Raw genomic sequence first — 26,306 nt, forward strand, 5'->3', positions numbered from 1 at the left:
TTTGGTTGCTGGGCCTTCCTGAACGGGAAGGGGAAGGCCAGCTTGCAGTGTTTTCAGAGCAATGGCTCCCTCAAAATATTAATGGAGTTAAGATCAGACCAGGTGGAGTGGGCTCACTGGGTTGCAATATGCAGGCCCAGGTTGGACTAGCACCCCCACCTGGTTCTGTTCTGGCTCCAATGCTGTGAAGAGAAGCAGATGCTCCTGGAAGCCTCCAAAGTCCTGGGAAAGGATCCACAGGCTGTGACACAGGATTCCAGGATTATGTTATTCCAAGATTTTTTTTCCAGCTGTGGTTCACAAGAGGAAGACATTCGATGAGGTGAAAGAACACCCAAGAGACCTAAATATCCAATATTTCGTGTTACCCAGCAATGCTGTGCTTCAAACATGAAGGATCCGTATACAACTTTGGATCACTGGAGAAGGTTAAAGAATTTTTGGACTAAGATTCAAACCATATGGATTTTGCTTTCCTTCTCCATCCTTTGTTCAATACCTTCTCAGAGGGTGGAAGCAGGGAGGTTTTTTTTAAAATTCAGTGTTGTCTTTAAAAGACTAGGCCATATGGCTTATTTGATTTATATGGGGGTAGGGGGAAAAAAAAAAATGTGTTTTGATAATTAAGAGCAGGGTTCCCTTCTGTCATCTTAGTTTTCTAATTGCTAGGAATGTAACTTTGTAGATTTATATTTTATATTATGCTTGCTAAATACATCTAGGTGTTGGGGTGGTTACTCACTTAACTTTAGTGTTCTATAAACCAATTTGTCTATTCTATTTTATAATGCCTGGGCTGAGGGCAGGGCACTAGTTAGGGAGAGGTTTGGTGGGGTTATCGATAGGTAGTTATGCCCCCAGGAGCAAAGGGGTACATCTTTGATAGTAGTCTTTTTTAAAAAAAAGACTTAGGAATATATAGTTTTTAAATTGTATTTGTGTAAATGTCTAAGAATTGCTTTTGTGAATTTTCATGCTCTTCACTCAGTATGTTTTGGGTGGGGTTCTTCCTCCTAGGGAGTCTCAGGCTTGCTTGGACAATCATGGCTAGCTATTTGCTTAGGTGGTGCACCTGGAATGTCAAAGGGAATAATTCACCAAAAAAAAAGATATCAAGCCTCAAGGGGTTGATATAGCTTTTACAGGAGACATCTACTTGACAAAGCACTTAAAAATTACAACAGGGTGGATTTGACTGGACCTTTTTCTCATGTTTTAGCTCAAAGTAGGGGAGTAGTCATTCTCATTTGGAAGAATCTTCTAAAGTCTTAAACCAGATAAGGTTAATCTGGACAGTATATGCTGATCAATGCCCTAATATATGGAGAGGAGCATGGGATTTTGAATCTTTACTGCCCTTGGCACACCTTCAAATTTTTAAACAAACATTCTCCAAGTTAATGGCTTTTGGGGCCCTGCCATACAATTAGAGGAGATTTTAATTGTATTATGGACTCCGATAGGATACCCAAGAGTACTATGAGTATATCTCAGATCCAGATAAATGGCAGATCTGAACAATAAGCTAGTTAGTAGATGTGGAGGTGTCTTCACCCCTAGGGTGAGACTACCTTCTACTCTAACCCACATAAGTGTGGTGGTAAAATTGACATTTTTCTGCTCCCTCAACCCTTTTGATTTCCATATGTCCTGCAAAATAGGTAATAGCAATCTCTGATCATGCTACAGTATATACTGAAGTTAAGACTAGGGATGATAAGACCGGCCCTGACATGGGCATATGGATTCCTTCTTAAGGACAGAAAACTTAAGATTTTTCTCAATAATTCAAAATTTTGGAAAAATTCAGGTACAGCCAGTAATCCCATCGAGGTGGGAGACCATTAAGGCTTATGAGGTTTGATCATCTCATTCTGTGGCCCAGGAAAGGCCAAAGGGAGAACAATGCCTGCTCAAGGCTTGCTTGAAGTCTGAGACAGCTTATGTTGATAGGCCCTCTGTTACTAAGCTGAAAAAGGATAATAGCCCTGAATACTGCACTTGCCCAAATAAAGGAGGAAATATTATTCACAAAAACAGTTAATATTAATTGCCAGAAAGCCTGACAGATACCTAGTGTATCTTGCTAGGAAGGAGGCTCAAGCTATCATGCCCATTAGGGAAAGTGCTGGTACTCTGACTTGTGATTATAAAAGCTGTAGTGATCCTTTTGAAGTCTTATTTTGAACTTTAAATTGCAGGTCTATGATAGAACTAAGATGGAGTCCCTCTAAAAACTTGGCCTTTCTGGATTTAACCTCAGCAGGTGTTGATCCCAAATGCTCCCCCGACAACCCAGGTAGTACTCGATGCAATTAAACAGCTTCAGAATAGCAAAGCACCTGGACCAGACCGATTCCAGGTTGAATTAAGGAATTCAGAGGAGAACTGGCTGATCCACTTGAAGACAGTTAGTCAGGGCTGCCTCCAGCCTTGAGAAGCAAATATTTCTCATTCTTAAGACCAAGATTGATCATATAGACAAAAATATCCTTGCTAAATATAGATTAAAAATCTTCCTAAAATGTTAGGAAGAGATTGGAGAGGGTCTTGCCATATATCATAAAAGAGGACCAGATGGGGTTTATCAAGGACCATAGATCATCTAACATTAGAAAAAAAAAGGTCTTCAATATGATCCAAGCCTGTCAACAGGCAAGAATACCAGAGATCTGTCTCCTTGGATGCAGAGAAACATTTGATTGGTCATTTTTTTCCCCCCACACTGGAAAGTTATTTCTAAGCAGGTCTATTATAGAACAACCCCAAAGCAGCTGTGATTACCAATGGTTTAGGTTCAGATAGCTTCAGTGTGTGTAGGGGCTGTCATCAGGGATGTCTTCTCAACATTATTCACACTAACAATTGAACCACTAGCAGTAGTCACACGAACCAAGTCTAACTGGCTCAGAAGATTGGTTCAAGTAAACAAAATCACAATGCAGATGATGTCCTCCAAGTAATTCTTTGATATCTGTGTTCCACTTAATTCAAGTAATTAATCTATTTAGTATGTTCAGGCTATAAAATCAATTTATGAAATCTGAGGTCATGCCATTGGATGGTCTCACTAGTATATCCAATTTAATCAGATGGATCTGGTTTTCCCTTTGTGGTCACTGGAGGGTTTTCTATACTTATTTTTAATCACCCCAGTATTTGGTCAGCTGTATAAAGCCAATTTTATGCACCTAGAGAAAATAAGGCAGGTCCTTCAATGCTGGAGAGATCTCCCAATATCCTGGTTAGGCAGAGTAGCTCTAGCTAAAGTTAATATTCTGCCTTGTCTCTTATATCCTATGAGAATGCTCCCTTTGATGTTCCCGAGACTGGCGTTATGTAAACTACACGGCTGGCTTGGTTCCTTTATTTGGAATCAAACAAACAGACCCTTTTCAAAATTAGAAAAGCTGCACCTTCCACAAGGGAGGACTGGATTTTCCAGACTTGGTGATATCCGTTGAGCTGTTAGGCTATGTAACTGACTGTGGGTCACAAGAGACCCAATTTGGTTAGACATCAAGACCTCCCAAAGTGTCCCCTCAATCTTTGATTTATAAGATGAGCCATTATGGACTATTGTAAAAACCCTATTGCAGTAAATACAATTAAAGCCTGGAGGATAATGCAGCAAGAGGAGGGTAACTTACAAAAACCTCTTATAGAAGATAGAAAAATACAGTGCAGTCCAGGCCCTTCGGCCCTCGGTGTTACACTGATCCAAGCTCACACTAGCTCACTTTACTCCATATGCCTATCCAAAGCCGGTTTAAATGCCCATAAAGAGGGAGAGTCCACCACTGCTACTGGCAGGTCATTCCATGAACTCACGACTCTGAGTCAAGAATCTACTCCTAACATCTGTCTTATACCTCCCACCCCTTAATTTAAAGCTATGCCCCCTCATAATATCTGACTCCATACGTGGAAAAAGGTTCTCATGGTCAACCCTATCTAAACCCCTAATCATCTTGTACACCTCTATCAAGTCACCCCTAAACCTCCTTTTCTCCAATGAAAACAGCCCCAAGTGCCTCAGCCTTCCCTCATATGATCTTCCTACCATACCAGACAACCTCCTGGTAAACCTCCTCTGCACCTGTTCCAGTGCCTCCACATCCTTCCTTTAGTATGGCGACCAAAACTGCACACAATACTCCAGATGTGGCCATACCAGAGTCTTATGGGATAATGGAGTTCAGCAAGGGCTGACAGATGCTACATTTAAAACCTGGAGGTCCAGAGATGTCTGATGATAACTGGTGCAGCTGCTCCAAAGCTTAGACTCTAATGGAGACATTTTGTCATTTCCAAAATAAAGTTACATACAAGAGATGACCACATTAGACAATCCCTACAAAATCAGATAGAGTGAGAAGAGTGCTATGGCCAATGGGTCCACCCTTGGTCAGTACTCTATGTAAGGAGGTATCAAAAGACATGAAATGACTGTTTAACCCCAATTCCTGGTTCCATGTTTTAGAAATCCCTTCAGAAATGTGGGAGGACATCTGGGAAAATGCCAGGAAGATCTTTGTATTAACTCAAGCTATTCAATTAAAAATACTCCATAGGACTCAGCACGGAAACAAATGGCAAAATTTAGGGTAGGAACATCCAAATGTGTCCCAAAATAGAAGTGGTCACTCAAGCACTGTTTATGGACATGTGACAAGATCCACAAATACTGGGACAGTAGCAAGTGCTCTGACAAATCTTGGGAACAGATTGAATTGGATCCAGTGTCTTCTCCTGGGCTTTTCAAATCTGCCCTCCCTGGATGTGCACAGGAAGAAACTATTCTCCATTCTCTTTCTGTGCAAGGAAAAATCTTAGACAATTGGGTAGCTGAGGGCACTCTAGGACTTTTGAAGTGGCACAGGTTAAATTATGGAGTATATCCTCTACTTCCTCAAATATGGTGCACCAAAAAAATTCTAAAATATGACAACCTTTTCTGAACTAGAGACATTTCAGCCAGCCATATTGTCAAGGGCTTTTGTTGAGCTGTGGTAGTGGTTCTGGCTGGTGGGGGGGGGAAATATGGGTTTTATGACAATTTTACATTAAGTACATACTCAAAATGGAATTAATTAATTATGTTATTTCTTACTAGTAATGTAAGATATCTTATTTTAGCCTTTGGTTGTTTGTAGGATAGACCAACAGTTAGCTGAGTTTTCTTCATGCGTTTTGGTTATTTCCTTTTATTTAATAGTATGTGTTTATGCTTTTGTACTATTTTGTAAAAATGTTTTACAAATTCAATAAAAATACCTATAAAATTTAAAAAACAGGAAAGTTGGATAAAAATTGTTCATGTAGGAATTACTGGAGCCATTGCTTAAACCAACTGCTGGAATCTAAACTAGTGCCATTTTCATGACCCAGCTCTGCATTCCCCTTGGCTTGGTATTTCTTCCCCTACCCCACCAATAAAGTCCAAAATTGAAGTTTCATTCCAGGAGAGTCCAGATTGTCTTGTTCAATATAAGAACTTTATTTTTGCACCCACCCTGTTAGAGATGTTTTACTGTCCCCTCAGTCACTCAAGTCAGTTACTGACCTACATGTGTACCTCCTCCATATACAGAGCAAAGTCATTTGACTGACCTTAAATTGGGCATAACATCAAATGACAATATGTCAGCTGACTTCTGCATTCCCATTTACCCAGATAATTCCCTTGGGGAGGGTATTCAGTTACATTCATGTCTCACTTTTTCCAATAGAATGCACCCCCATCTCTGCACCGAGAGATCTGTTCCCTACTTCAAGGTGCTTAAAAATTAGACCGAAAGAAGCCCCCACAATCCGCTAGACTACCCTGCAGCCTAAAAAAGGCTCAACCAATGAATTCATGCAACTGTCACCTATTCCAGACAAACTTTTACATGCTATCATATTCTGAAGTACCACATATCAGAAGCATTACACTAAAAGCTTTATCCCTTATAATAAAGTTCCTCTTAGAAAGTTTACAAGTCATTCTGGCTTTCCTCAGGCAACCCAGGATTTAAGTGCCAAAGTTACTTCATTTTGTAATATTGTTTCCAGAGAGCTCCCAGCTGACTAAAGTTAATTCTGGTCTGTAATTTTGATTTATTCCTTTGCTGGACTGAAGGCAACTTGCAGATGGTGTTTCCCATGCATCTACTACCATGCCTCCCCTTGAACAGTGGCCTCATGGTATGAGCACTGGGCTGTTAATCCCAAGACCCAGATTCCAATCCCACCATGGCAGATGGTGCAACTTTAATTCAATAAAATCTGAATGTATGCAGTCTAATGACAACCATGAATCTGTTGTTTCAGATAAACTTCTGGTTCACTAGTGTTTGTGCACTGGGGGGGCTGAAATCTGCCACTGTCAACTAGTCTGACCTACATGTCACTCCAGATTCTCAGTAATGTGGTTGACTCAACTTCCCTTTGTTGAATTGGGGGATGGGCAAATGCTGACTTAGCCAGTATTACCCTTATCCTAGTGAAGGAATAAATGCCATTTCTCCTCTTTCCTTCCCCCCCCCCCCCCCTTCAAAGCCACAAGTGAAAGGCAAGCATCCTGTATGCTGCCTTGGCAAATATAGTTGACCCACCCTGCCACTTTTGGATGCATTCCTGTTCCTCAGATTCCTAGCATCTTGTCTTTCATAAAGTACTGTGTTTTGCTCCTTGTAGAAGTGCATCACACTATTTCAGAGCTGGGGATTAATCTGCCACATCTAAACTTCTTGCAAGAACTTCACTGGTCAGCCATATGGCCAACTTTGGCATCTGCAAACTTATCCCTTCCACATCAAGGTAAGCAGAGTATTCAGTCACTTAGCTGGTCTTGTTGCTAGCCATTGGGAAGTCAGGTGGTCAGTTACTGATGCAGGATTCCATCCAAAGAGGCTACATTAAATCAGTCAAGAGCGTGAAAACCACTGCCATGGCAGTACCACTGAATATCAGTAAGTGATAGTTGCATCACAAGTACACTTGCTATTCAGCCTGCAAATGATGTTTTTCAGGATGTTACAGAAAAATAGATTGTTTTGGCATGAACAGCGAATACCTGAAGTTAGTCAAACATCCCAGCTTCTAAACTTTATGGAAGGTCATGGTCAACACAGCTGAAGATTAACATTAAGTCCTGCTAAGATTTGCTTTCCAAAATGTAGCACCTCTATCTGAATTGAACTCCCATCTACCATTCCTCAGCCCACTGGCCCATCTGTTGAAGATCCTGTTATAATTGGAGGTAATCTTCACTGTCTACTCCAGCTCCAATTGGAGTCATTTGCAAGCTTACTAACTAGACTTATGCCCACATCAAAATCATTTACCCAAGTGAATTAGTGGCCCTAGCACCAATCCTTGTGGCACTCCACTGGTCACAGGCCTCCAGTCTGAAAAACAACCTTCCACACCCTGTCTTCACCTTTGAGCCAGTTGTATCCAAATGGCTAGTTTTCCCTGTATTCCATGAGATCTAACCTTGATAACCAGTCTCCCATGGGAAAGCTCAAACACCTTACTGAAGTCAATATAGATCACATCTGCTCTGCCCTCAATCCTGTTATATTGTCAAAAAGCTTCAATCAAGTTTGAAAGATATGATTTCCCATCCACACAACCATGTTGACTCTCCTAATCAGTCCTTTCCTTTCTAAATACATGTACATCCTGTCACTCAGGATTGCCTCCAACAAGGCAATGTTGCCCATCACTGAAGTCAGTCTCATTGGTCTATAGTTGTCCTTAGTAAAAAGTGAGGTCTGCAGATGCTGGAGATCACAGCTGAAAATGTGTTGCTGGTCAAAGCACAGCAGGCCAGGCAGCATCTCAGGAATAGGGAATTTGACATTGAGCATAAGCCCTTCATCAGGAAGGGCTGAAGGGCTTATGCTCAAAACATCAAATTCCCTATTCCTGAGATGCTTGCTGGCCTGCTGTGCTTTGATCAGCATTTTCAGCTATAGTTGTCCTTACCAACTTTAAATTGTGGCATGTTTGCCAACCTCTAGTCAGACACCTCACCTGAGGTATAATACAAAATATTTCAGCAAGAGAATCACTTCCCTAACTTCCCAGAGTTCTAGGGTACACTGATCAGGTGCTGGGGATTTAATCAAATTTAGTGTTAAGACATCCAGCACCTCTTCTGTAATGAGATTTTTCTTCAAGATGTCACCATCTATTTCTGTACATTCTATATCTTTTAATGTCCTTTTCCACATTAAATACTGATGCAAAACACTAGTATCTCCCATTTGTGGCTCCACAGAAAGGGCTGCCTTACTGATCTTTGAGGCCCTATTCTCTCCCTAGTTACCCTTTTGTCCTTAAAGACCTTGGAGTGCAGGTTCATAGCTCCTTGAAAGTGGAGTCACAGGTAGATAGGATAGAGAAAAGTTTACCAAATGCCTTCTTATTGGCTAGAGTATGAGTACAGGAGTTGGAGGTCATGTTGCAGCAGTACAGGACATTAGTTAGGCCACTGTTGGAAGACTGCATGCAAACCTGGTCTCCTTACTGGAAGATGTGAAACTTGAAAGGGTTCAGAAAAGATTGAAACCTGTTGCCAGGGTTGGAGGATTTGAGCTATAGGAGACATTGAATGGGCTAGGGCTGTTTTCCCTGGAGCGTCAGAGGCAAAGGGGTGACCTTAGGAGGTTTATAAAATTCAGACATGGATAGGATAAATAGTCTTTTCTGACTTTGGGGGGGGGGGGGGGGGGGGGAGGCAAGAGCTAGAGGGCATAGGTTTAGGGAGAGGGGAAGATGAGACCCAAGGGGTAACCTTTTCCATAGAAGGGCAACATTTGAGGCATTCGGATAGGTATGAATAGAAAGAGTGGAGGGATATAGGCCAGGTGTTGGAGGTGGGACTAGATTGGGTTGGGATATCTGGTCAGCATGGACGAGTTGGACCAAAGGTCTGTTTCTGTGCTGTATATCTGAGTGTTAGATCTGTTCAAAAAATACCAGGGTCTATCGTGAAGGGCATCCTCAGTGTAAAAGTAAGACTTCATGCTCACAAGAACTGGTGATCAAGCTATTGATCAATACTAGTAATCAGGTTTCTGGCACATCAGGCTAGATACAGCCAATAATATACTGGCCTTAGTTTTTTTTTAGAAGTCATGTTTATAGCTCCCAGGAAATTTCCTTTTAGTACAAAGCAGTCAGGTTAGCCTTGACAATGGTGAAATCTGAGACTTACCTTAGACTGGGCACATGACTTAAGCAGTTGCTCTGCTAAATCTACAGGGCAACTCCAATTTTGTTGCTTTTTAAATGTAGGAGAAAGACTGGCAGTTTCTGGTGTCTAGATGGTTACATTCCTTTTAGAAAAAGTGTAGTTTGATATATTTTTAGGCCAGTTCAGAGGGCAGTGGAGTCAGCCACATTGTGGGTTTGTAATCACAAGCAGGCCAAGTGATAGATATCATTTTGGACAAATCTGAACCAGATGATTTGGATACAAACATTTTCTACCTTTAGCAAATTAGTTGGTGCAGACCAGGAGGTCAATGGTTAGTGAAGGAGATTCAAGAAAGCTGTGCTGAAAATGTGTTGCTGGTTAAAGTGCAGGTCAGGCAGCATCCAAGGAACAGGAAATTTGATGTTTCAGGCACAAGCCCTTCAACAAAACTGTGGGCCACACCCGATCCTCTAAACCAAGAGAAATCATTGCTTTGGCAAGGTTTTAGTTATGCAGCTTTTTTGCTCAAAGATGGTTGCTGTGATATAGCTATCAACTTGCCTAGCAATAAAAGGAGTGTATTCAGATTGCATACTTGGTGTAGCTGCTCTCTGATTGCCATTACAAAGGCTGTTTTGTGGGAATGAGTTGAACAGCTTTCCCCTGCCAGTCACATGTTACTATTGAAAGAAAAGGAATTTATTCCAGCAAGCAAACCTCCCTAAGAAAAGCACTGTTAGATGGTATTGCACACATTTGTGCTAGAGGCTGGTACTCCAATTTAAGTTGCTACTCAAGCTGTTTATTGCTCTCTAGAGTTTAAAAGTGAAAGTAAAAATTCCTTGCCACTGTCCCCAAATCTCTTAACCCCCAGGACAGGAGCAGCACAGGACTACACATCAAGTCTGCCTCCAAACTGAAAGCAAGCTTCCCTTGACATTGTCCCCCACCAAAAACTTCCATGACAGGGACAGCACAGAGTTAGAAACAGATTAAAAACTTTATCTATTCTTTTAAACTAGAAGTGGAAAGTTACCTCGACACAGCCCAAATATTCCTGGTACAGGGACAGTGTTAGATACTGTGGGTGATCCATAAGTGACCATTAAAGATTACTTTAAATTCTTTAGTCTTAGGTAAGGTCAGTATCTGTTGCCCATCTCCCAAACACCCTTGAACTGAGCCACTGTGCTGCCCTAAGTCGAGGCAACAGTGCCAACAGCAGCAGGGTCCCAGATTTGATTGGGTGGAGTTTACACATTTTCCCAGTGTCTGCACTGGTTTCCTCCCAGTCCAAAGATGTGGGGTTAGGTGAATTGGCTGTGCTAAATTGCACATAGTTAGGTGCATTAGTCAGGGTGGGTTACTCTTCAGCGGGTCAGTTGGACTGAAGGGTCTGTTTTCACACTGTAGACAATCTAATTGTAACATTTCAGCAGACTTAACCACATGTACCAAGGTCTATGCAAACCAGGCTGACTTTCTCCTTCAGAAAAGTGGTTTTATGGCTCCATTAAATGAGGCTCTGCAGTCCAGGTTTTAGTTTACATTCTACCATAGTAGGGTATGTGCACAAAGTCCCTACAGCAGTAACCTGGGCCTCAAGTTACTAGCTTAGTTACATCAGACCTTGGTTATAACATTTCAGGTATAGATTTAATATGAAAGTTTCTGCATTAAATAATCAACTTCAGAAAGCAAAAAGCCAACAGATTTCTAGTCCTGAAATGCAAGATTAAAAAACCTTATGGAGCATTTTGAAAGAGCTCTGAATTCAGTTAGGCAAGAGCTGTTAACCACAAAAAAAGGTTAAATCAAAGCTTCAAAATGAAGCTATGGCAGAATGTAAAGCTCAGGTATAGATATTTTGTACTTTTTCTTAAACTGGTAAGCTGTACTGTATAAGAGTACTTAATAGGAACAATTTAGGGATGAGTAAATCTAAGCAGGTAGTGGCTTCCTGCCCATCTCCCAGTTTTAAAAAAAATACTTTGCATTAAACAAATCTTAGTACTGAGCAATTCGAGTTGCTATATAGTCAGAGGACAAACAGTCAAATGCTAATTAGATCTAGTTAAAAGCCAGCCCCAAATCTCTTTCCAAGTCAAAATGTTACACTGATGATCTGTACTAGACAGAATGTTACTTAAGCACTTAACCAAGTAACTAATTGTATGCTGATTACTGCTGAATTGCATTGGAATCAAGCCATGCTGAGATAGAAACATGGTCTTTGCACCCACAGGACACCAAAGCACAGTACTCTATGGGGTACAAGAGGAGAATTCTTTGTATCAAGATTTTTCCCAACCTCGAGTTCTTGTTGCAAAAAGTCCATGCACTAGCCTTAAAATAGGTAGTTTAAGGAGTAGAAGCAGTAATTTTGTGGGAACAAATTACTGCAGGTAGTGGAATGTGCAACAAAAGCAACGAGTACTGGAGATCACAACAGGTCAGGCAGCATGCACAGACAGCAAGCTAGTATTAGTCTAGATGGCTCTGCAAAGCTGAAGGGAGGTCTGGTGGGGACATTTTTGCTAATGCATGGGTTTGGAGAGTATGGGCTGCAGAAGAGATGCTGATACTTTAGATGAAGTGATCAGAATGAGAATGGTAGAACAATGGTGTCTCTTGGCAGACTTGGGTTACAGGTCTCTAGCACAGTCTGTCCCTGTTGCTCAGAAGGGAAGGGGAAGATGAGCAGAACATTAGTCACTGGGGACTCCAGTTAGGGGGACAGATAAGAGGCTGTGGGAATGAGACTCAGTTGGTGTTGCCTCCTAGGTGCAAAGGTTTGTGATGTCTTTTTTTAAAAAAAACTGATGGGGAAGGGGGGGGGGGGTGAAGCAGCAGCCCCAAGTGGTGGTCCACAGGAAAAAAGATGGGGATTTAAGGCAGCGATTCAGGGAGCTACAGTGAAAGTTTAGTGCTAGAACAAACTGAGTTGTCATCTCTGGTTTGTTGCCTGTGCCATGTGCTAATCAGGTGAGAATTTGGGGAGAGGGAGAAGTGGTACAGGGATGGTGCAGAAGGGAGGGTAGGTTTCAGATATCTGGGTAATTGGGGCTCATTCTGGATGTGGGTGGGACCTCTACAAACAGGATGGTCTCCAACTGGAACAGACTAGTTTGTGTCCAGGAGGTTGAGAGTAGTGAGGTCAGAAATGAGGTTAAGGTCACAGGAGTTTACCAGCAAGCAGGAAGGTGGTTTAAAGTGTCTACTTCAACACCCAGGAGCATCTGGAATAAGATGGGTGGACTTGCAGCATGGGTTGGTACCTGAGATTGCAATTTTGTGACCTTTCAGGCATGGCTAGAGCAGGGACAGGAATGGTTGTTGCAGGTTCCATGATTTAGCTGCTTTAGTCAGAGCAGAGAATACAGTTTAAAAAGAAGGAGGTGTTGCATTGTTAGTCAATGACAGTATTACTGTGCCAAAAGGATGTTTGAAGACTCATCTGCTGAGATGGTATAGGCAGGAGTTAGAAACAAGATCATCCTGATGAGATTTTTCTCTAGACAACTATAGTTCAAGATGTATAGAGGAAAGGATAGCAGAGATGATTCTGTCTAGGAGTGAGTGAAAGTAACAGGGTAGTTATGCAGGCTTGAACTATGGTATTTCAAGTCAATATTTGGAAAGTTAGAGTACTTTTGATGGGTCAGTTTTTGTCCCATGTGCAGGATAGTTTCTTGACTATGAAGACAAGTCAACAAGGCAAGAGGCCACATTGGCATTAGTATGGGTAGTGAACCAGGCCAAGTGTTAGATTGGGAGGTCATGAGCACTTTGGTGATAACTACAACACAGTTTTATTTACTTTTGTTTTGGAAAGGGATTGGTATAACATGGAGGACAAGAGTTATTCCTGGAGGAAAGAATTATGGTGGATTAGGCAAGGTTTAGGATGCCTAGGGTGGGGAAGGAAATGAGGCACAATTGAAGTGTGGAGCTTATTCTAGGAACAGCTACTGCATGTCCTTGATAAGTATGTACCTGTCAGGTAGGAAGGAAGTAGTCAAGTGTGAGGGAGCTGTGTTTTACTAAAGAAATTGAATCTCTTGTCAAGAGAAAGATGGCTTAGTTAGGATGAGACATGAAGACTGTTAGTGCTTGAATTACAAGTTGCCAGGAAAGACCTAAAGACAGCTAAAGGAGAAGACTTAAGTCATTGGCAGTTGGATCAAGAAAACCCTAATGTTTTCCACAAGTATAATCAGGAAAAATGACAAGTCAGATTAGGGCCAATCAAGGAATAGTAGTGGGAAGTTGTGCATGGAATCCGAGATAGGGGAAGTGCAAAAATGAATACTTTTCCCTCAGTATTCATACTGGAAAATGACAATGTTGTCAAGGAGAATAATGAGTTAAAGGCTACCAGATTACATGGGATTGAAGCTCATGTGGAGGTGGTGTTAGCAATTCTGGAAAGTGAGAAATGGGCCTGATGGGATTTATCGCAAGATTCTCTGGAAGAGAAAGGAGATTGCAGAGCCTTTGGCTTTGATCTTTATGTCATCAACTACAGGATGAGTGCCAGAAGAACAAGATTTGCTAAAGGGAATAGGCAACCTGTTAATTATAGACCGGTGAGCCTTACTTTGGATGTGGATAAAATTTTGGAAAGGGATAGTATTTATAATCTACAATAAGTTGATTGGGGTAGTCAACATGGTTTTGTTAAGGGTAGGTCATGCCCCTCAAAACTCCAAGGTTTGAGATGGTGACCAAATGGTGAATCAGGATAAAGCAGTTGATGTGTACATGGATTTCAGTAAGGCATTTGATAACATTCCCCCATAGTAGGGTTTTGCATGGGATTAAGGGTTTGGATCAGAAGTTAGCTAGCTGAAAGAAGATGGAGGATAGTGGCTGATGGAAAAATGTTCATTCTGGAGTTCAGTTATGAGTGGTGTACCACAAAAATCTGTTTTGGGTCTACTGCTGTCATTTTTATAAGTGACCTAGGTGAGTAAGTTTGCGACACCAAGGTCAGTAGAGTTGTGGATAGTGCTGATGGGACAGATAAGCTGCAGAGGTCTGGCAAATGGAGTTTAATGCAGAAAAGTGTGTGAGGTGATTCACTTTGGAAGGAGCAACAGCAATGCAGAGTACTGGGCTAATGGCAAGATTCTTGGTAGTATTGTGAGCAGAGAGATCTTTGCCCATGTATATAGATCCCTGAAAGTTACCACCCAGGTGGATAGGATTGTTAAAGCACACAGTTTGTTAGCTTTTATTGATACAGGAATCAAGTTTTGGAACATGAGGTAATGCTGCAGCTGTACAAAAAGCTGATGTGGCCACATTTGGAGTGTTATGTACTGTTCTGGTCACTGCATTATAGGATTTGGAAGCTTTGGAAAGGGTTCAGAGGAGATTTACTGGAATGTTGCCTAGTATGAAGGGAAGGCTGAGGGACTGGAAGCTGTTTGTTAGAGAAAGTAGAGGTGACTTAATTGGGACATACAAGAGGGTTAGATAGGGTGGAAAGAAAATTTTCCTCAGATGGTGATGGCTAGCATGAGGGGGACACAGCTATAAGTGGAGGGTGTGTAGGACAGATGTCAGAGTTTCTTTACTCAGTAGGGGCATGGAATGCACTGCCTGCAACAATAATAGACACGCCAATTAAGGGAATTTATAGTCATTGGATAAATGCATGAAAATGGAATAGTGTAGGATAGATAGGCTTCAGATTGTTGCTAACTTTCAGAACCAGGGCTGAAGGGCCAGTACAGAGCTTTTGTGTTTTATGTACTTCAAAGGATGGACAGCGTGGTGGGGGTGGGGAAGAGGAGAAGAGTGGAAGCACAGAGTCAAGAAATGGTTCACAAATTGAAGGTGTTGAACTCCGTATTAGTCCAGAATTCTTTAAAGTGCCTAGTCTTAACAGTGAGGTCATTCCTCCAGTTTGTCATCATTCAGTGGACTACTGCAGCATGCTGAGGACACATGGACATTCTCTCCCCTGCCCTCATTCTAGTTACTGTCCTTTCAAATCTGGAAAGGGAGTGGTATCTCCTGATATTGCCATACTTAATCTGAAAGAGCATTTTTCTGCTCCAGCACCCTAACCTGACTACCCCTTAAATTCTAAGGTAAGTGCTGTCCCCCTTCACACTTCAGCTCTAAAAGAAGAGTCATCCATACTTGAAACATTAGCTTGCTTTCTCTCCACTGCACATGGGAATATTTACTGCTCTAGTAGTTGGTTTGGATGTAACTAGTCTGGAGATGGTCCAAAGTGAACTCCAGATGATTTTCCAGCCAGTGTTAGTGTAGCATTCAACAAGTCAGTTGTTTCACAGCCATTACTAAGCTAACCAATGCTTTTAAGTTAATACCACTAGAGCAGCTGTTTGAGAACTGGTTAGCTATAAAATCAGTTAAAAACACCACTGCTCACCTAAGGCATGAAGTTTACACTGAGGGAACAAGTGTTAGGAAAGGAGAATTAGTCAGTCTTTCAAGGCTAAGTGGCTTACAAAAACAGATAATTGATGTTTGTTCATGAAGGAAAATAAAATTTGAAGCTAATAGCTAAGGGCATAAAAGTAATTGTCAGAAGATGAGGTGAATGGGAGTAATTTTCTATCTGGGAAAGTGGGGCGGTATAAACATTCCATCTTTAAAAAGGCAACTTGGCCCAACACCCACAATTGCAATAGATCACACTAGACGACTACCAGAGCTCAGTCAGTACAAACAGGAGCCAAATGGTCCATCTTCCCTTTTGACCAAAAAACAGCATTTAATATGGAGTTATCTGGTAACATGTCTTCTCTGTAAATCCTGCTTTAAGAAAATCATGCAATAGCTGAACAAATTTAAACTAATGGGGCCAGAATCACAGCCAATACTGAACTTCCTTACATTTTATAAATAATGGCCCGAATTCGTCAATTGTGTTAAAGCCAATTTATCCAGTGTTACCAACTTACTGGTCGACAATGAAAGCAGTAGATGAGTCAGTTAACCAACAAGATATTATTGCAAGCCTCAATTCTGCAAGTCTTACAACAATGCTTAGAGGCCTGAATTTTAATTTTAGAAGTTAACATTGTGGTAACTGCTAATATACAAAAATATTTAAAGAATGGAAAAATTCAACAAGTCTGGACAAGTGCTTGTTTTTACAAGTCTATAGTATTGGGAATAGAAGTGTTTTTATCCATTCAAGTCACAGCAGAGCCTGTGATTCTGCTGACTCAGTCACCATTTGTTAGAATGTAGCAGCATTCCAAGGAACTTTATGGGTAGCACAGTGGCAAGCACTGCTGCCTCACAGCACCAGAACCCAGGTTCAATTCCTACCTCCGGCGACTAACTTGAGTTTGCACATTCCCAGTGTCTGGGTGGGTTTCCTCCAGGTGCTATGGTTTCCTCCCAGGAGTCCAAAGTGTGCAGGTTAGGTGAATTGGTTATGCTAAATTGCCTGTAGTGTTAGGAGCAGGGGTAAATGTAGGGGAATGGGTCTGGGTGGGTTGCACTTCAGTGTGGACTTGTTGGGCTGAAGGGCCTGTTTCCACACTAAGCAATCTAAAAAGATTAGATAAAATTAACATGACTGGAGACTTAGATGACAAACTCTGAAGAATGTGGCTCAGGCCTGGGATATCGGGGAAGGAGCAAACTCTTGACACTGGTGCAAGAGACCAAAGTTGATTTGCAAGTACAGCTTGATAGGGCAAGTTAGAAAAAAACCTACCATATTTTAGTATTGGTGTATGGAAATAAGTATGGTGGTAGATGGAAACAGTATTGGTTGAGGATAAGGTTGAGACTTGAGGATTAGTTTACAAAATTGCTACAATACCAAATTGGTTCAAGATAGGAGCTGGACAGAAGACTAATACTTCAGTTTGAAAAACCCCATTATGCTTAGACTACCAGCAGGTAAGGCTGCCAAAGTGTAGAGCTGGGATAATGTCATTTAGGTTTCCTTAAGAGCTAAGATTAGATGGCTGACAGGGTGGGGGCACAGTGAAGACAATCCAGAGCTTTGAGTTATGCAAGAGGGACAGACGTCATTTTAGCAGATGTTGGCCTGCACATACACTTGAATCCAGACAGGACTGCAATCACTGACGTCAGTGGAAATGACAAGTCATACAACCTTCTCAACTCTTCCCCTCACCCTAACTCAGATGGCATGAGAATTACACTTATATAAAAATGTTCAATGGAAACAAAATGCCTTAAAAGTCACTAACCTTTGACTTGCTCCCTGCAAATCACAGCTACTCCACTTCAGATTACAATAAGCAATTTGTAGGTTATTAGACAAAGTTTGAATGGTACTAACAATCTGACTACAACAGGTATACTTATGAAAAGGCTTGTCATTATTTCTCCACAGAATACTTTCTGCAATATTAAAACATTAAACTGTCAATGTATTAAAATGGGTTAAGACTATGGCTGAAGGACCCTGCTGTCAGGTTTCCATTTCACTAATGGAAACTGGATTTAATATTCAACTAGTTCCTTAGTCTAAGCATAATGGGGTTTTTCCAAATTGAAGTATTAGTCTTCTGTCCAGCTCCTATCTTAAACCAATTTGTTATTGTAGCAATTTTGTAAACTAATCCTCAAGTCTCAACCTTATCCTCAACCAATACTGTTTCCATCTACCACCATACTTATTTCAGTACACTAATACTAAAATATGGTAGATAATTTTTTTCTAACTTGCCCTATCAAGCTGTACTTGCAAATCAACTTTGGTCTCTTGATTGCACCAGTGTCAAGAGTTTGCTCCTTCCGATATCCCAGGCCTGAGCCACATTCTTCAGAGTTTGTCATCTAAGTCTCCAGTCATGTTAATTTTACTTAATCTTTTAGATTGCTTAGTAAAAATAAGCAATAAATTAGATGTACATGGAATAGAGGATTGCCAATATACACATTCATGCACCACAGCATTACACAATCTGAAGTGCACAAATTAGAGATGAATGCAGCACAATGTTAGCAAGGTTAAAGTACAGAATGAAGTCAAATGGCTAACTCAAGATTCCTAACTTGACTTCATTTCTACTGTAACCCTTGCATGGCACATGAATTATAAATTCCTCACCAATACTGCCTTTAGTTCAGTTGATTGCAGGCAACTATGCCCACTTCTAGAAGACAACTTTAAATTTGCACTCCCACAAAACAGCCCAAACAGGAATTACAGGATAAACAACATGACCAATTGAGTGGAATATAACATGGGTAAATTGTAAGATTGTGCAGCAGGAACAATAGTTGAATATATGTAGGTGTAGAAGACTGCCAGGGGAAGAGAATCCTCGTCTATGAATCACAAAGCTAAAAAAGTTCAGTGGGCAATAGAGAAGGTAAATGAAATACTAGCCTTTATTTCAAGGGGATGCAGTATAAAAGTAGAGGTCTTCCTTAAAAAAAGGATAGAAGGCAATAGTCAGACCACAACTAGAATGCTATAACAAGTTTTGGCACCCTTATCCAAAGAGCAGCATACTGGCATTGGAAGTAGTTGAGAGAGAAGAATCACTAGGTTAACATTAGTTATGGACAAAAACTAACTGAGTGACAGAATCCTGCAAAGACAGCCACTCAGCCCATTGAGTTTGCATCAACCCTCAAGAGCATCCCATTCCCTCCCAACACCTTATCCCCATAACACTGCATTCACCACAGCCATTCCATCTAACCTGTAGGTGTCTGGACTGTGGAGAAAACCCACAGACATTGAGAGAATGTGCAAACTCCAGTCAAAAGGCTGGAATAAGCCTGGATCCTGGCATTGAGGGGAAATAGTACTAACCACTGAACCACCACGTTAAGTGAATTCACTAGGTTGGGAGCAATGATAAGAGTGGCCTTGCATGCCATCTTAAGGGAGCTTGCCAGTGCAGATGGAGGTAGTTACATCTTGTAGGACAGCATCTGAGGAAAATCATTTAAGATAGATGGAGAAATTTCCCTCCCAGAAGGGTGGCCTGTTAAATATATTAACAATATCAGATTTGATTGTTAAGGCAAGGTCTTGAGAAACTGGAAAATGCAGCTGAGGATTCAGCCAATTTGGGTTGGCCAAATGACCACTTCATAGCATTTCACTGGCATACCACATGGGTGATAGCACTAGGAATCAGGGGCTCAAATACCAAGTTAAAGAGTTCAGAAAAAGATTTACAAGAATGTTGCCAAGGTTGGGGGATTTGAGCTCTAGCAAGAGGCTGTTTTCCCTGGAGTGTCAGAGGCTGAGATGACCTTACAGAAGTTTGCAACGTTATGAGGGGCATGGCTACGGTAAATAGGCAAAGTCTATTCCCTGGGATCAGGGAGTCCAGAACTAGAGGGCATAGGTTTAAGGTGAGGGGAAGATAAAAGATCTATGGGGCAAATTTCTCAGAGGGTGGTATGGGTATGGAATGAGCTGCCAGAGGAAGTGGAGGAGACTGGTACAATTGCAACATTTAAGAGGCATTTGGATAGGGTATATTAATAGAAAGGGTTTGAAGGGATATAGGCCAGGTGGGACTAGATTGGGTTGGGATATCTGGTCAGCATGGATAGGTGTTGGACTGAAGGGTCTGTTTCCATGCTGTACATCTATGACTATTGTCTAATTTCAGACTTTCATATCTAAGTTATGAAAGCATGACCAAGTTTCTGTACTTAATTATGCATCAAAAGAGATACTAGCTATAGAACAAGGTTCTGAGAGAGTCACAGGGCCCAAAGTGCTAATGTTTTCCTCCAGATGCTGCAATACCTGTTGGGTTTTTCCACTAGTCTTAGACTTCCAGCATCAGCAGTTTTGTTTCAATTATGCTGGACACAATGCTTTAACTTAACAGGACTTCTAAAGGTAGAGATCTGACACAAAGAATTGCTGGCAAAACCCTGTTCTGGCAGCATCGGTGGGCAGAAAGCAGAGTTGATGTTTAAGCATGGTGACTCAACTGATAGCAGTTGGGGTGATTTCTGCTGAAGATGACAAGAAAGAAAAGGGTTGAACCTCAGGATAGCTACTGGTCACTAGAGACAGGCAAAAGGGGTAAACATTAAGGGAATTATTGTTATAAACAAGGATAAAAGAAAAGCCATACAAGTGACAGGGAGCTGAGTGGAAGAGAGAATGGGTAGGTAATATTGAAAACAACAAAGGGACTCGGTTCAGTAACTCTAGAGCATGGCGCTTGTCCTGCCAGGACACGTATTGCTTTCAGCTCAGCTGAAGCTTCCTTTTTCCAAATCGGCAGTCTTCCTCCTCAAAAACTAGCAGCCTGAATGGTTAAACATTTCCTTAATCCTTCAATTTGAAGGAAGGCGATTAGTAAAGAACGAGTTTAGACTAAAATAAGGTCAATCATGATCTTGCAGATTAGTAGAGCAGATTCGAAGGGCCGGGCTGCCTACGCTTGTTAGTTATAGTATCAAAGCCCAATTAACCACCTACAATTAAGGCTTTTACAGAAGCTGCGCATTAAATAGGACTTGGGCGAACCGCTGGCAAAAAAATTGGAACGGAAGCGAAGTGTTTTTCTCCAATTAACAGGGCGGTGGTCCGGCCGCCTTCAAGCCAAGATAACGGTCCTGAGGTTCGGCAAGGCGGAAAACTAAAACTTGTTGCAGCGATCAGCAGCATATCTTAGACAAAATGTCTTTGACAGGGCAAAAGCGATCTCGAGGGGCTTTTATTCTGCGTCAAGACCTCCCCGCTAGGTATTTGCAGGCTCTCCTCTCCAACATGATCCACAGCAGTTACTAGTTGAAGACATCGGGATCAGGGTAGTCACAAGTCTGAGCGCCAAGCCCCGGTCGCTACTGGTGACTACGGCTGCACTAAGGCGCGATATAAAAGGAAATTCAGGGGGAAAGCGCGTACCCCTTGAAGAGGACACAGTATCACTGAATCTCTCGAGTGTGGAAGCGGACCATTCGGCCCTTCGAACGGCATCGCGCCCAGACTCAGCCCCTACCCGATCCCTGTAGGCCCCCCGCAATTCCTATGACTAATTCATCTAGCCGATACATTCCTGCATAGTACAGGAAATTTAACATTGCCAGTCCCACCTCACCGGCACATGGGCGGAAACTGGAGGAGACCCAGGCAGATACAGGGAGAATGTGCAAAACTCCACACTGAGTCGCCCGAGGCTGGAACCGAACCCGGGTCCCCAGAGCGGATAGTCAGGAGCACTAGTCAGCCACCGTGCCGGGTCAGTGGGACTATTCACCAGCACACAGTCGTGTTAAGAAAATATTTTCCTGTTTTCAGTCAGAGGCCAACTCCAGACGGCCGCCCCGGGACAGTGCGACTGGACTGAAGGAAACACAGCAGTTCTCAACCGCAATGAGGGTGAAGTCTCAGGCTGGATAACCCAGTCCTCACTTCTGTAAATCGGTCAATACCTACTCCGGCTGTGGACTGGGAGATGCCAGGGGTTAATCCGGATTAAAATCGGTCCTAGTTGTTAGAAAACAGGGCAGAGAAAACGCCTCCTGAACTGATTGCAGTCCCGGGACGTTAATTATTAGACGTGTTGGTCAGGATGGGGGGGGAAGGGGAAGAAAAATGGGGGTGGGTGGGAATGTGTGGGGCTAGTTATTAAATCCTTCTGGGTGATATTAGAGGACGGAGGGGAAAGTGGGGGAAAACCCTTTCTTCATCTGGCCGTCAACGTCAGGCGGCCGGGCACCGTTAGACGAAAAGCTCGACGGTGAGTCACGGCGCAACGATCCGGTAGAAGTCAGGGCCCAGCCACTACCACCAGAAGGCGGTAGAGGATTACCGTCCGTTCTGCCCTTTTCCCCCCCACTTACCGAGGATGGCCTTCCTGCGGTCGGTGTGGGGTTGGTCGGTATAAACCCACTCGAAGTCCTCGCGGGCCACCCGGTTGCCCATGGTTACCAGTGGAACGTGCCGGACCGGTTCGAGCAGCGACCGTTAGCCTCCTCCCTAGCACGTCCGCTTTAGCCAACACGCAGCCGCAGATCGACGCCACTCTCCTACCCAACCCCCCAGCCGCTGTTTTAAAACCGGCACTTGGTACCGCCCATCGCTGTCGTCAAATTGTTAATTAACCGAACCAAGATTTTCCCGTGTTCATTCCGCACTTCTAAGTTTTTTATATAATAAAAGAGGTCAAACACGCGCAAGCACCATGGCCTTTTGGCGATTTTTCAGTGGGCCTGATGATGTCACCATGCCTGGACAGTGGGCAGTGGCAGAATTGATCCTCGCCAGGAGTTAATCTCTCTCTGTATAAGCAGCTTTCACTGTCTCCAACTGCGATCGCCGCTTGGAGTCTGTTCGGGAATGGATAAGAGGTAATTCTGAGGTTGGTCTATGACCTGAGGCTGTTCTACGTTTGGGGCATTTTTGGCCATGGAAGATAGATCACGTGATCCTCTTGGCAGCCTCTCACTCCCACTGTGTCCACAAGTTGCTGCCCTGTTTAGTGAAAAGGAATCTGCATCTGCACCTGAAGCAATGTAACCTGTAAAGCAGTTGCTGGACAACGGAATTGGAGTGGATCAATTTAATCAGCCCTGCAAATTGTAATGAAGATGTGGGTGTACTTTAAGAGAGTTAAAAGCAGCAGAACTACTGGACACAACGCCAAGTGTTCTCAATAAGGTAACAATGTAACACTTGGTCAAACAATTCGATTAGCTCATTGCCTGGAGACAAAAACAAATTTGAATCTGGCCAATCAATTTAAATTATACTCCTAAAAATACAAAACTCCAATCCAGTTTGAATTTAGTATATTTACCATCTTAACCACAATTGGATGCTTTGGGAATATAAGACTAGGGAATTTGAACAGTTGAGAGGAGAACTACCAAGCCCCAGTGTGTAACAGACTGCTTGAAAAATAGCTCTCTTAAAAGAACCTTTTTTGACTAGTAACCTGTGAGGCAGAGATTCTTGAGAAGAGAAGAAGAAGATACAGTAAGATCCAAATAGAAGAACCAAAAGCTGCCTGGTTTGAGATAAGAAATTTTGTTTTGTAAATCTTAATTGGGAGTTTTATTGGCCTAGTATTATAGATGGGAATGTAAAAGATAGGTTAGAGGACTTTTGAGTAGTTGTTAGTTAATTATTCTCTATTTTACTTAAAGAAATAAAGTTGTTAATTTTTATTTTAAATAGTTCTTGACCACTTGAATTTTTACAGATTACTGCATGGGATAAATCTTTGCTGTGTTGCTGGTGTTAAATTAAGCAGGAGGGTTTACCCTGTGTCATAACAAAACACAATGGACTAACGGCCTTTACTGTGCTGTGACTTTTTATTCAGCCTCTCCCTATAACTCAAATCCTCCAACCCTGGCAACATCCTTGTAAATCTTTTCTGAACCCTTTCAAGTTTCACATCTTTCCAATAGGACAGAGACCAGAATTGCATGCAATATTCCAACAGTGGCCTAACCAATGTCCTGTACGGATGCAACATGACCTCCCAACTCCTGTACTCATTACTCTGACCAATAAAGGAAAGCTTACCAAATGCCTTTTTCACTATCCTATCTACCTGTGACTCCACTTTCAAGGAGTTATGAACCTGCACTCCAAGGTCTCTTTATCAGCAACACTCCCTAGAATCTTGCCATCTGCCACTTCTCAGCCCATTGGCCCATCTGGTCAAGATCCTGTTTTAATCTGAGGTAGCTTAAAAATGTGTTGCTGGAAAAGCACAGCAGGTCAGGCAGCATCAAAGGAACAGGAGAATCGACGTTTCAGGTTTAAGCCCTGAGGTAACCCTCTTCGGATCATCGGAGGCTGAGGGGTGACTGTATAGTGGTCTGCAAAATTATCAAGGGCATGGATAGGATAAATAGGCAATGCCTTTTCCCTGGGGTTGGGGAGTCCAGAACTAGAGGGCATAGATTTGGGATGAGAAGGGAAAGATATAAAAGACACCTAAGGGGCAACTTTTTTACACAGATGGTGGTACGTGTATGGAATGAGCTGCCAGAGGAAGTGGTGGAGGCTGGTACAATTGCAACATTTAAGAGGCATTTGGATGGGTATATGAATAGGAAGGGTTTGGAGAGATATGGGCCGGGTGGGACTAGATTGGTTTGAGGCATTTGGATAGTATATGAATATGAAGGGTTTGGAGGGATATGGGCCGGATGCTGGCAGGAGGGATTAGATTGGGTTGGGATATCTGGTTGGCATGGACAGGTTGGACCAAAGGGTCTGTTTCCATGCTGTACATCTTTATGATTCTATGACTCTCAATCCTCTAAGAGGAGAAGTTTCTCCTAACCTTAGTTTAAATTGGCACCATTTTATTCTGAGACACTAGTCCTAGCCACTCCCATGATTGGAAACATCCTCTCAGCATTTACCCTGTAAAATCCAGTAAGTTTCGTGAGATCACATTCCATTCCTGCAAACATCAGTGAGTAGAGTCCCATCTTGATTAGCCTTTGCTCATAAGACAATCCCTCCATACAGGGATCATCCTAGTGAACCTTCTCTGAACTATGTCTGATCGAATACTATTTTTCCTTATATAAGGGAACCAAATCTAAAGTTTCTCTTGGCCTGATGGGTTGTATTCTAGTATATTAAAGGAAGTAGCTACAGAGATATTGAATGTACTATAGTAATCTTCCAAGAATGATTAAAGTCTGGGAATGCCCTAGAGGATTGAAAAACTGCCCAGGAGGAGGGAGACAAAAAACAGGTAACTAAAGGCCAATTAGCCTAGCATCTGTCACAGGGAAACTGTTGGAATCTATTATAAAGGATGTGATAAAAGAGCATTTAGAAAAACTTAATGTAAACGAGCAAAGTTAGCTGTAATCATGAAATCAAAACCATGCCTGATAAATTTATTAGAACTCTGAGGTGGTAACAAGCAAGATAGATATAGGGGAACCAATACATGTAATGTATTTGGATTTCCAAAGGTATTTGGTAATTAACTGCACCTTAATAAAGTAAGAGCACACGTGATGTTGGGACTAATATTGGCATGGATAAAGCATTAGCCAACTAACAGAAGACAGTGAGCTGGGATAAAGAGGACATTTTCAACATGGTAACCTGTAACTTGTGGATTGCCATTGGATTGCCATAATGATGGGGCCATGGTTATTTATAATATATATTAATGACTTGAATGAGGCAAGCAAATAAATGTTCTACTGTCAATTTTGCACAAAAGTAGATGTGATGGCATGTAACGTGGATGACACATGTCTACAAGGGGATATAGACAGGTTAAGTGAATAGGCAGAAATCTGACAGATGGAATATAATGCAGAGAAAAGTGAGGTTATGCACTTTAGCAGGGGGAATATAAGAGCTGAATGTTATTTAGTTGGGAAAAGACTGCAGAAAACTGCAATGCAGTGAGATTGAGTCCTCGTGCATGAATCATAAAAGCTGGCATACAAGTTCAGCAGGCAATGGGAAGGCAAATAGACCACTGGCCTTTATTTCAAAGGCATTGGAATATACAAGTAGGCAGGTCTTGCTTAAAGTATACAAGGCACTAGTCTGACCATAGCTGGAACACTTTGAGCAGTTTTGATCCCCTTATCTCAGACAGATATTGGCACTGGAGGCAGTTCAGAGAAGGTTCAGTTTGTTAGTTCCAGATTTGGAGGGGTTGTTTTATGATGGGAGTTTGAATCGTTTGGATTTGTACTCATTGGAGTTTAGCAGAATGAGAGGTAATCTTGTTTAAATATAAGATTCTTAGGGTACTTAAAGCAAAATATTACGGATGTCTGAAATCAGAAACAAGCACGGAATGCTGGACAAACTTGGCAGGTCTGGTAGCATCAGTGAAACAGCATTGAATGAAACAGAGTTAACATTTTGAGTCTGGTCTGATGAACATAGGAGATGCAGTTAGTATGTTTGCAGATGACACCAAAATTGGAGGTATGGTGAAGAATGTTACTCAGACTACAGCGGGATCTTGATGAGATGAGCCAGTGGGCTGAGGAGTTGCAGTTGGAGCTTGGTTTAGATAAATGTAAGGTGCTGCATTTTGGAAAGGCAAATCAGAGCAGGATTTATACACTTAATGGTAAGGTCCTGGGGAGTGTTGCTGAACAAAGATCTTGGAGTGCAGGTTCATAGCTCCTTGAAAGTAGAGTC

General features: G+C 42.1%; 1 protein-coding gene across 1 annotated transcript in view; it reads right to left on the reverse strand.

Moving 5' to 3' along the window:
* The window catches only part of degs1 (delta(4)-desaturase, sphingolipid 1), a 41,572-nt gene extending 19,376 nt beyond the window's left edge, over window positions 1–22,196 (reverse strand). Inside the window, exon 1 of the mRNA XM_060848028.1 lies at window positions 21,998–22,196. Coding sequence (XP_060704011.1) covers window positions 21,998–22,079 — 82 coding nt within the window. The 5' untranslated portion in view covers window positions 22,080–22,196. The remainder of the gene's footprint in view (window positions 1–21,997) is intronic.
* Between the last annotated feature and the right edge of the window lie 4,110 nt (window positions 22,197–26,306).

The sequence above is a fragment of the Hemiscyllium ocellatum genome, chromosome 3, assembly GCF_020745735.1.
Source record: "Hemiscyllium ocellatum isolate sHemOce1 chromosome 3, sHemOce1.pat.X.cur, whole genome shotgun sequence".
Lineage (NCBI taxonomy): Eukaryota > Metazoa > Chordata > Chondrichthyes > Orectolobiformes > Hemiscylliidae > Hemiscyllium > Hemiscyllium ocellatum.